The 11,245-nt window shown below is 68.4% G+C and overlaps 2 protein-coding genes across 5 annotated transcripts; one reads left to right on the top strand and one right to left on the bottom strand.

Moving 5' to 3' along the window:
* Positions 1–123: 123 nt before the first annotated feature.
* LOC116451815 (GPI-linked NAD(P)(+)--arginine ADP-ribosyltransferase 1-like) lies at positions 124–2,437 on the bottom strand. Its single transcript, XM_032125650.1, has 3 exons — positions 1,233–2,437; positions 1,088–1,126; positions 124–726 (listed from the first exon to the last, which is right to left on the bottom strand). The coding sequence occupies exons 1-3, from the start codon at positions 2,014–2,016 to the stop codon at positions 641–643; spliced, it is 909 nt and encodes a 302-aa protein (XP_031981541.1). The 5' UTR covers positions 2,017–2,437; the 3' UTR covers positions 124–640.
* Positions 2,438–7,258: 4,821 nt separating this feature from the next.
* On the top strand, positions 7,259–11,027 carry LOC116451821 (CKLF-like MARVEL transmembrane domain-containing protein 5). Of its 4 annotated transcripts, none has more exons than XM_032125663.1 (5): positions 7,262–7,427; positions 8,412–8,743; positions 10,348–10,465; positions 10,551–10,658; positions 10,824–11,027. In XM_032125663.1, the coding sequence occupies exons 1-5, from the start codon at positions 7,347–7,349 to the stop codon at positions 11,010–11,012; spliced, it is 828 nt and encodes a 275-aa protein (XP_031981554.1). In that variant the 5' UTR covers positions 7,262–7,346; the 3' UTR covers positions 11,013–11,027. The 4 variants fall into 4 exon arrangements, with proteins under 4 accessions (XP_031981564.1, XP_031981554.1, XP_031981577.1 ...); XM_032125686.1 differs by having other exon boundaries at positions 7,269–7,427; positions 8,591–8,743; positions 10,370–10,465; XM_032125682.1 differs by having other exon boundaries at positions 7,269–7,427; positions 10,551–10,635; positions 10,824–10,937.
* Positions 11,028–11,245: the final 218 nt, after the last annotated feature.

The following is an 11,245-nucleotide window of genomic DNA, read 5'->3' as shown; positions in this document are numbered from 1 at the left end:
AGGGATTGAGAGCTGGGTTTAGGGACTGGGAGCTGGGTTTAGGGACTGGGAGCTGGGTTTAGGGACTGGGAGCTGGGTTTTAGGGACTGGGAGCTGGGTTTTAGGGACTGGGAGCTGGGTTTTAGGGACTGGGAGCTGGGTTTAGGGATCGAGAGCTGGGTTTTAGGGATTGGGAGCTGGGTTTAGGGACTGGGAGCTGTGTTTAGGGACTGGGAGCTGGGTTTTAGGGACTGGGAGCTGGGTTTAGGGACTGGGAGCTGGGTTTAGGGACTGGGAGCTGGGTTTTAGGGACTGGGAGCTGGGTTTAGGGATCGAGAGCTGGGTTTTAGGGATTAAGAGCTGGGTTTAGGGATTTGGACGTGGTTTAAGGGATTCAGACCTGAATTAAGGGATTCCGACCTGGTTTAAGGGATTTAGACACGAATTAAGGGATTTAGACACGAATTAAGGGATTCCGACCTGGTTTAAGGGATTTGGACCTGGGTTAAGGGATTTGGACGTGGTTTAAGGGATTCCGACCTGAATTAAGGGATTGAGAGCTGACCCTAATGAGGAGAGGCGGGCAGAGGAGCCCAAGTGGCCACAGCGGTGACCTCCTCGTGTCCTCGGTGTCCTTGGTGGCCACAGTGGCCCTGGTGGCTCAGAGGGTCCCGGTGGCCACTGCCAGGGCCACGGTGGCCAGGAGGAGCCCCTCGAGGTGGGGAGGGTCCCTGGGGACGCTCCCACCTGGGGGGACAAAGAGGGGTCAGAGGTCGGGGGGGTGACACAGAGGTGACAGTGCCAAGGGGGTGACAGGGGGATGGCAGTGCCAAGGGGGTGACACAGAGGTGACAGGGGGTGACAGGGGGATGGCAGTGCCAAGGGGGTGACACAGAGGTGACAGGGGGTGACAGGGGGTGGCAGTGCCAAGGGGGTGACACAGAGGTGACAGTGCCAAGGGGGTGACAGGGGGATGGCAGTGCCATGGGGGTGACAGGGAGGTGACAGGAGGTGACAGGAGGTGACAGGGAGGTGACAGGGGGATGACAGGGAGGTGACGAGGGATGACAGGGGGGTGACAGGAGGTGACAGGGGGGTCCCGGCTCACCCGCGTCGAACACACAGGGCCGGTCCCCGCAGCGCTGCTCTGCCGAGGGGAGGGACAGGCTGAGCGCGGCAGCGACGACCCCGTCCCTGTCCCCATCCCTGTCCCCACCCCTGCGTGCCCCCGCCTGTCCCCTCTGTGCCGTCACCTCGCAGCCACTCGCAGTTGTAGTTGCTGTGGGTGCCGGCGGAGCGGAGCCGGATCCGCGTCCCCCTCTCGCCGCGGGTGACACCGGTGACCTCGAAGGTCTCGAAGGGCGGGATCAGCACCTCGTCCTCGTGCGGGAAGAAGGAGAACTCCCGGATGGCCGCGCCCCGGCACGTGTCCACCTGGAACGCCGCGGCCGTGCCGAAGCTCCGGGCGCTCTCGTTCCGCAGCGACGCCGAGGCGAAGTGGCCGAACCGCACCGTCCGGCCCGGCCGCGCCTCGAAGCGGACCCCGCGCACCCCGCGGAACGCGCGGCGGCACCGGGGGCCCCCGGCGGCCCTCAGCGCGGCCAGGGCGTCGGTCAGCAGGAAGTGCAGCGCCTTGAAGTGGAATTCGTCCCGGTATTCCCGGCGGGAGCGCCCGGCCGCGCGCACGGCCGCGTTGGAGGTCCGGTGGAGCGGCAGCGGCGCCGTGTAGGCCAGCAGGGCGGTGGCCTGGGCTGGCGACAGAGGGGACCGAGGGGAGCCAGGGGACGTCCGGACGCGCCACTCGGCCGCGGCCAGAGCCCAGCCCTCGGCGAAGTGACCGCTCCGCTGGAGCTCGGAGCGGTTGAGGGCCGGCAACGCCGCGGTCATGGCGCGGCCGCAGCCCCGGTATTGGTCATCGAAGGCGTCCGGGGCCATGTCCAGGGGCACCACCGGGGGGGTGGCGGTGGTGGCCGTGGTCAGCGTGGCCATCGCGGTCATCGCCAGCAGCATCGGGGTCAGTGGCGGCAGCGGGTCCATGGCGGGGAGGCCACGGGGACAGAGGGGACACCGAGGGGACACCGAGGGGGTGCTGAGGGGACACGGGAAGGACACTGGGGGACAAGAGGGACACGCTGAAGGACAGTGGGGAGACGCCGGGGGACACGGGGATGGCTCCTTGGTGAGGGACCGAGGAGGGGCAGTGGGGTCAGCACCGCCCAGGAGACCCCTGGACACGTCCTGGGGGCCCAGTCCCGGTCCTGGGGTCGTTCCTGGACCCCCCGGCCACAGCCCGTGACCCTAATCCCGGTCCTGGGGTCGCTCCTGGACCCCCCGGCCACAGCCCGTGACCCTAATCCCGGTCCTGGGGTCACTCCTGGACCCCCCGGCCACAGCCCGTGACCCTAATCCCGGTCCTGGGGTCAGTCCTGGCCCCCCCGGCCACAGCCCGTGACCCTAATCCCGGTCCTGGGGTCGCTCCTGGACCCCCCGGCCACAGCCCGTGACCCTAATCCCGGTCCTGGGGTCACTCCTGGACCCCCCCGGCCACAGCCCGTGACCCTAATCCCGGTCCTGGGGTCGCTCCTGGACCCCCCGGCCACAGCCCGTGACCCTAATCCCGGTCCTGGGGTCACTCCTGGACCCCCCGGCCACAGCCCGTGACCCTAATCCCGGTCCTGGGGTCACTCCTGGACCCCCCGGCCACAGCCCGTGACCCTAATCCCGGTCCTGGGGTCGCTCCTGGACCCCCCGGCCACAGCCCGTGACCCTAATCCCGGTCCTGGGGTCAGCCAAGTTCCGGCTCTGGCCACGCCTGGGGTCCCTGTGGTCACTCCCAGGCCCTTCTGGCCCCTCCAGGACCCCAACCCCAAATCCTCGGGTCACTCCTGGCCCCGATCCCGTGTCCCGCCCAGTGTCCCCTGGGTCCCCAATCCCAGTCCCCTGTCCCCCCCCCAGTGTCCCCCCAGTGTTCCTCCCTGGTGTCCCAGTGTCCCCAGTCCCGTGTCCCCCCCAGTGTCCCCCCAGTGTCCCCCCAGTGTCCCCCCCAGTGTCCCCAGTCCCGTGTCCCCCCCAGTGTCCCCCCAGTGCCCCCCCCAGTGTCCCCCCCCCAGTGTCCCCAGTCCCGTGTCCCCCCAGTGTCCCCAGTCCTGTGTCCCCCCAGTGTCCCCCCCATGTCCCCCCCAGTGTCCCCCCAGTGTCCCCCCAGTGTCCCCCCCAGTGTCCCCAGTCCCGTGTCCCCCCAGTGTCCCCCCAGTGTCCCCCCAGTGCCCCCCCAGTGTCCCCAGTCCCGTGTCCCCCCAGTGTCCCCCCCAGTGTCCCCAGTCCCGTGTCCCCCCAGTGTCCCCCCAGTGTCCCCCTCAGTGTCCCCCCAGTGTCCCCCCCAGTGTCCCCAGTCCCCCCAGTGTCCCCCCAGTGCCCCCCCAGTGTCCCCCCAGTGTCCCCAGTCCCCCCCAGTATCCCCCCAGTATTCCCCCCAGTGTCCCCCCAGTGTCCCCAGTCCCCCCCAGTGTCCCCCCAGTGTCCCCCCAGTGTCCCCAGTCCCGTGTCCCCCCCCAGCGTCCCCCCAGTGTCCCCCCCATGTCCCCAGTCCCGTGTCCCCCCCAGTGTCCCCAGTCCCGTGTCCCCCCCCAGTGTCCCCCCAGTGTCCCCCCAGTGTCCCCCCAGTGTCCCCAGTCCCGTGTCCCCCCCAGCGTCCCCCCAGCGTCCCCCCAGTGTCCCCAGTCCCGTGTCCCCCCCCAGTGTCCCCAGTCCCGTGTCCCCCCAGTGTCCCCCCAGCGTCCCCCCAGTGTCCCCAGTCCCGTGTCCCCCCCCAGTGTCCCCCCCAGTGTCCCCCCAGTGTCCCCCCAGTGTCCCCAGTCCCGTGTCCCCCCAGTGTCCCCAGTCCCGTGTCCCCCCCCAGTGTCCCCAGTCCCGTGTCCCCCCCAGTGTCCCCAGTCCCGTGTCCCCCCCAGTGCCCCCCCAGTGTCCCCCCCCCAGTGTCCCCAGTCCCGTGTCCCCCCCCATGTCCCCAGTCCCGTGTCCCCCCCAGTGTCCCCCTCAGTGTCCCCCCAGTGTCCCCCCAGTGTCCCCAGTCCCGTGTCCCCAGTCCCGTGTCCCCCCCAGCGTCCCCCCAGTGTCCCCAGTCCCGTGTCCCCCCCCAGTGTCCCCCCCAGTGTCCCCCCAGTGTCCCCCCCAGTGTCCCCAGTCCCGTGTCCCCCCCAGTGCCCCCCCAGTGTCCCCCCCAGTGTCCCCAATGTCCTGTGTCCCCCCCAGTGCCCCCCCAGTGTCCCCCCCCAGTGTCCCCAGTCCCGTGTCCCCCCCATGTCCCCAGTCCCGTGTCCCCCCAGTGTCCCCCCAGTGTCCCCAGTCCCGTGTCCCCAGTCCCGTGTCCCCCCCAGCGTCCCCCCAGTGTCCCCCCCAGCGTCCCCAGTCCCGTGTCCCCAGTCCCGTGTCCCCAGTCCCGTGTCCCCCCCAGTGTCCCCCCAGTGTCCCCAGTCCCGTGTCCCCAGTCCCGTGTCCCCCCCAGTGTCCCCAGTCCCGTGTCCCCAGTCCCGTGTCCCCAGTCCCGTGTCCCCAGTCCCGTGTCCCCCCCAGTGTCCCCCCAGTGTCCCCAGTCCCGTGTCCCCAGTCCCGTGTCCCCCCCAGTGTCCCCAGTCCCGTGTCCCCAGTCCCGTGTCCCCAGTCCCGTGTCCCCCCCAGTGTCCCCAGTCCCGTGTCCCCAGTCCCGTGTCCCCCCCAGTGTCCCCAGTCCCGTGTCCCCAGTCCCGTGTCCCCCCCCGGGTGTCCCCTCCCCCCCCCCGGTACCTGCGGGGTCCCGGTGCCGCTCCCGCCCCTCCCCCCAGGGCCCCCCGGGGTCACGTGACCGCTCCCGCTTTTTTTAGCCGGGATCGGGCCCGAGCCCAGCGCCCCTCCCCCACCCCGGGTATTTATAGGGTGTCCCCACCCCCCCCGGGAGCGACTGGGAGCCACTGGGAGCCACTGGGATTGGGACTGGGAGCGACTGGGATTGGGACTGCGATTGGGACTGGGAGCCACTGGGAGCCATTGGGATTGGGACTGGGATTGGGACTGGGAGTGACTGGGAGCAACTGGGATTGGGACTGGGAGTGACTGGGAGCGACTGGGATGGGGACTGGGAGCGACTGGGATGGGGACTGGGAGCGACTGGGAGCAACTGGGATTGGGACTGGGAGCGACTGGGATTGGGACTGCGATTGGGACTGGGAGCCACTGGGAGCCATTGGGATTGGGACTGGGATTGGGACTGGGAGTGACTGGGAGCAACTGGGATTGGGACTGGGAGTGACTGGGAGCGACTGGGATGGGGACTGGGAGCGACTGGGATGGGGACTGGGAGCGACTGGGAGCAACTGGGATTGGGACTGGGAGCGACTGGGATGGGGACTGGGAGCAACTGGGATTGGGACTGGGAGCCACAGGGATTGGGACTGGGAGTGACTGGGAGCGACTGGGATTGGGACAGGGAGCGACTGGGATGGGGACTGGGAGCAACTGGGATTGGGACTGGGAGCGACTGGGAGCAACTGGGATTGGGACTGGGAGTGACTGGGAGCAACTGGGATTGGGACTGGGAGTGACTGGGAGCGACTGGGATGGGGACTGGGAGCGACTGGGATGGGGACTGGGAGCGACTGGGAGCAACTGGGATTGGGACTGGGAGCGACTGGGAGCGACTGGGAGTGGGACTGGGAGCGACTGGGAGCCACTGGGATTGGGACTGGGAGCGACTGGGATTGGGACTGGGAGCAAGTGGGAGCGACTGGGATTGGGACTGGGAGCGACTGGGAGCCACTGGGATTGGGACTGGGAGCGACTGGGATTGGGATTGAGAGCGACCGGGAGCGACTGGGAGCCACTGGGATTGGGACTGGGAGCGACTGGGATTGGGACTGGGAGCGACTGGGATTGGGATTGAGAGCGACCGGGAGCGACTGGGATTGGGACTGGGAGCGACTGGGAGTCCCAGTCCCTCCCAGTATATACGCAGGGCCCCCCAGAACCTCCCAGTCCCTCCCAGTATATGCCCAGGGCCCCCCAGCAGCTCCCAGTCCCTCCCAGTCATTCCCAGTATATACCCAGGGCCCCCCAGCAGCTCCCAGTCCCTCCCAGTACACGCTCAGGCCCCCCCCAGTCCCTCCCAGTCGCTTCTCAGCCCCTCCCAGTGCCTCCCAGTCACTCCCAGTACACGCCCAGGGCCTCCCCAGCAGCTCCCAGTTACCTCCCAGTCCCCCTCCCAGTTCCCTCCGGCCCCCCCAGCCCCTCCCAGTTCCCTCCCAGTCCCTCCCAGCCCCTCCCAGTTCCCTCCCAGCCCCTCCCAGTCTCCCCCCAGTCCCTCCCAGTCCCTCCCAGTCCCTCCCAGCCCCTCCCAGTTCCCTCCCAGCCCCTCCCAGCCCCTCCCAGCCCCTCCCAGTCCCTCCCAGTGCCCCCAACAAGGTCCCTTTGTCCCGGTCCCGCCGGTGCCTGTCCGGGGGGGGGGGGGAGGGGCAGGGGGGCACCCACGTGTCCCCCCCAATCCCCGCCCCTCCCCCCGCCAGCCCCACAGGGACCCCCCGGACCCCCACAGGGACCCCCCGGGACCCCACAGGGACCCCCCCCCAGACCCCACAGGGACCCCCCGGGACCCCCCCAGACCCCACAGGGACCCCCCGGACCCCCCCGGACCCCCCCGGGACCCCACAGGGACCCCCAGGACCCCCCCAGGACCCCCTCGGGACCCCCCCAGACCCCACAGGGACCCCCCGGACCCCCACAGGGACCGCCAGGACCCCCCCAGGACCCCCCGGACCCCCCCGGGACCCCACAGGGACCCCCCGGACCCCACAGGGACCCCCCGGACCCCCCCAGGATCCCCTCGGGACCCCCCAGACCTCACAGGGACCCCCAGAAACCCCCGGGACCCCACAGGGAACTCCAGGACCCCCCCAGGACCCCCCAAGACCCTCCCAGAACCCCCAAACTCCCCCCAGGACCCCCCCAGACCCCACAGGGACCCCCCGGACCCCCCCGGGACCCCCCAGACCCAACAGGGACCCCCAGAAACCCCCCAGGATCCCCTCGGGACCCCCCAGACCCCCCAGAGACCCCCCCAGACCCCACAGGGACCCACCCGGACCCCCCCAGGACCCCCCCGGGATCCCCCCAGACCCCACAGGGACCCACCCGGACCCCCCCGGGACCCCCCCCAGACCTCCCAGACCCCACAGGGACCCCCCCAAGACCCTCCCAGAACCCCCAAACTCCCCCCAGGACCCCCCCGGGATCCCCCCAGACCCCACAGGGACTCCCCAGGACCCCCCAGAACCTCCCCAGGACCCCCCAAAGACCCCACAGGGACCCCCCCGGGACCCCCCAACCGGACCCCCCCCGCTATGGGGCAGCCGGAGCCGCCGGGGGTCTTCGACCTGGGGGTGCTGAGAACGCCCCGGGGGCTGCTGCTGGCGGGGGAACTGGTAATGGGGAACTGGGAGCACTGGGGGAACTGGGAATGGGGAACTGGGAGCACTGGGGGCACTGGGAATGGGGAACTGGGAGCACTGGGAATGGGGAACTGGGAGCACTGGGGGAACTGGGAATGGGGAACTGGGAGCACTGGGGGCACTGGGAATGAGGAACTGGGAGCACTAGGGAAACTGGGAATGGGGAACTGGGAGCACTGGGGAAACTGGGAATGGGGAACTGGGAGCACTGGGGAAACTGGGAATGGGGAACTGGGAGCACTGGGGGAACTGGGAATGGGGAACTGAGAGCACTGGGAATGGGGAACTGGGAGCACTGGGGAAACTGGGAATGGGGAACTGGGAGCACTGGGGGCACTGGGAATGGGGAACTGGGAGCACTGGGGGAACTGGGAATGGGGAACTGGGAGCACTGGGGGCACTGGGAATGGGGAACTGGGAGCACTGGGGGAACTGGTAATGGGGAACTGGGAGCACTGGGGGCACTGGGAATGGGGAACTGGGAGCACTGGGGGAACTGGGAATGGGGAACTGGGAGCACTGGGGGAACTGGGAATGGGGAACTGGGAGCACTGGGAATGGGGAACTGGGAGCACTGGGGGAACTGGGAATGGGGAACTGGGAGCACTGGGGAAACTGGGAATGGGGAACTGGGAGCACTGGGGGAACTGGGAATGGGGAACTGGGAGCACTGGGGGAACTGGGAATGAGGAACTGGGAGCACTGGGGGCACTGGGAATGGGGAACTGGGAGCACTGGGGGAACTGGTAATGGGGAACTGGGAGCACTGGGGAAACTGGGAATGGGGAACTGGGAGCACTGGGGAAACTGGGAATGGGGAACTGGGAGCACTGGGGGAACTGGTAATGAGGAACTGGGAGCACTGGGAATGGGGAACTGGGAGCACTGGGGGGGCACTGAGGGGGCACTGGGAGCCCAACTGGTGTCACCCCCCCGTGACCCCCCGATGTCCCCCAGGTGCTGTCCGGGGGGGTGGTGGCCCTGCTGGCCCCCCGTGACCCCCCGATGTCCCCCCAGGTGCTGTCCGGGGGGGTGGTGGCCCTGCTGGCCCCCCGTGACCCCCCGATGTCCCCCAGGTGCTGTCCGGGGGGGTGGTGGCCCTGCTGGCCCCCCGTGACCCCCCGATGTCCCCCCAGGTGCTGTCCGGGGGGGTGGTGGCCCTGCTGGCCCCCCCCGCGCCCCCCACCCTGGCCCCGGCGCTGCTCCAGACCCTGGCGGGGGCTGCGGCCCTGGGGGGGCTCCTGCTGCGGGACCCCCCCCGGCTGCCCCCCGGCTACGGCACCTGCCTGGTACGGGACCCTCGGGGACAAACGGGGACAAACGGGGACAAATGGGGACAAACCCGCACTGGCACCTGCGGGACCCTCCTGGGGACCCCCCCGGGTGACTCCTCCCCCACAGTGTCCCCCCCCCCACCACGTTCCTCCCTGTCCCCGTGTCATCCTCCATGGTGGCCCTCCCTGTCCCCATGGTGGCCTCCACAATGTCCCCTCCATGGCCCCATGTCATCCTCCATGGTGGCCCTCCATATCCTCATGGTGGCCCTCCATGATGTCCCCATGGTGGCTCTCCATGTCCCCGTGTCATCCTCCATGGTGGCCCTCCATGATGTCCCCATGGTGGCTCTCCATGTCCCCGTGTCATCCTCCATGGTGGCTCTCCATGTCCCCATGGTGGCTCTCCATGTCCCCGTGTCATCCTCCATGGTGGCCCTCCATGTCCCCATGGTGGCCTCCACAATGTCCCCTCCATGTCCCCATGTCATCCTCCATGGTGGCCCTCCATGTCCCCATGGTGGCCCTCCATGGTGGCTCTCCATGTCCCCATGGTGTCCCTCCATGTCCCCATGTCATCCTCCATGGCGTCCCCTCTTGTCACAACCCTGTGTCCCCCACGATGTCCCCATGGTGTCCCCATTGTCATCACGTCATGGTGTTCTCCATGGTGGCCCCTCCATGTCCCCGTGTCATCCTCCATGGTGGCTCTCCATGTCCCCATGGTGGCTCTCCATGTCCCCGTGTCATCCTCCATGGTGGCCCTCCATGTCCCCATGGTGGCCTCCACAATGTCCCCTCCATGTCCCCATGTCATCCTCCATGGTGGCCCTCCCTGTCCCCATGGTGGCCTCCACAATGTCCCCTCCATGGCCCCATGTCATCCTCCATGGTGGCCCTCCATATCCTCATGGTGGCCCTCCATGATGTCCCCATGGTGGCTCTCCATGTCCCCGTGTCATCCTCCATGGTGGCCCTCCCTGTCCCTATGGTGGCTCTCCCTGTCCCCATGGTGGCCCTCCCTGTCCCCATGTCATCCTCCATGTCCCCGTGTCATCCTCCATGGTGGCCCTCCCTGTCCCCATGGTGTCCCCATGGTGGCCCTCCATGTCCCCATGGTGTCCTCCATGTCCCTGTGTCATCCTCCATGGTGGCCCTCCCTGTCCCTATGGTGGCTCTCCCTGTCCCCATGGTGGCCCTCCCTGTCCCCATGTCATCCTCCATGGTGGCCCTCCCTGTCCCCATGGTGTCCCCATGGTGGCTCTCCATGTCCCCGTGTCATCCTCCATGGTGGCCCTCCATGTCCCCATGTCATCCCCCTTTATCATCCCCTCATGGTGTCTCCATGGTGTCCCTCACCCTGTCCCCTCCATGTCCCCATGGTGTCCTCCATGGTGGCCCTCCATGATGTCCCCATTCTGTCCTTCCGGTGTCCCATCCATGTCCCCTCCTGATGCCTCCATGGTGTCCCCCACTGTCACCACTCTGTGTCTCCTCAATGTCCCCTTCATGTCCCCGTGTCATCCCCATGGTGTCTCCTCCCTGTCCCCCCATGTCCCAGTGGTGTCCCCCAATGTCCCCACCCCCATCCCCCATGGTGTCCCTCGCTGTCCCCACAGCGTCCCCTCTCCCGTCCCCCAGGACCTGCTCCGGGCGGTCAGTGGGACCCTCATCTTCCTCGTGGTGGCCCTGGTGGCCTTGGCCTCGTCCCGCGACGCCCTGGCTGCCACCACCTTCGTGAGTGTCCCCAAGCCCCGCCCCCCACCTGAGCCCCGCCCCTGCCTGACCGGGCCACGCCCCTTTCCCCTCCCCCCACCCTCAGACCTTCAGCCTCGTCCTCGCCTTGGTCTTCGCCTTTGACACCTTCGTCACCTTCCGCACCCGGGTGGCCCCGGCCCTGGGACACGGTGAGGGCCACGGGGGCCTCGGGGTGGGACACCTGGGTCACCCTTGGGTGGGGTGGGAGACCCTTGGGTGGGGCCTGGGGACACCTGGGTCACCCTTGGGTGGGGTGGGACACCTGGAACACCCTTGGGTGGCGGTGGGGGACACCTGGGTCCTCCTTCTCCACCATCTCCAACTGTTCCTCCTCCAGATCCCGACACGGAGCGCGGCTGACGGCCACCGCCCCCCACCACTGTCCCCTTGTCCCCCTGTGTCCCCTCCCCACTTCGGGGGTCCTGCCCCCCAAATTAAACCTCGTCCCACACCTGGTGCTGCTCAGGGTCGTGTTGGTGGGGTGGGGTGGGCGAGGGGACATCGTGTCCCTCTCGTGGCTCATTAATGAATTCATGATGGCGTTGGGGCCCCCTCGTCTTGGACGGGGGATGGGGGGGTGTCACTGGTGGGGAGAGGGTCCGTTGTGGGGTTGGGGGTCACTTGTGGTGGTGGTCCCATCATCATCATCATCATCATCATCATCATCATCATGGGGCCATCATTGTGGTGGTGATGGGTCCATGACCATCATCATCGGTCTGTTGTGGTGGTCCATCATCATCGTGATGGGTCGGAGGT

Source organism: Corvus moneduloides, chromosome 1 (assembly GCF_009650955.1).
Source record: "Corvus moneduloides isolate bCorMon1 chromosome 1, bCorMon1.pri, whole genome shotgun sequence".
NCBI classification, from domain to species: Eukaryota; Metazoa; Chordata; class Aves; order Passeriformes; family Corvidae; genus Corvus; species Corvus moneduloides.
This window is presented reverse-complemented; position numbering and strand designations above follow the sequence as displayed.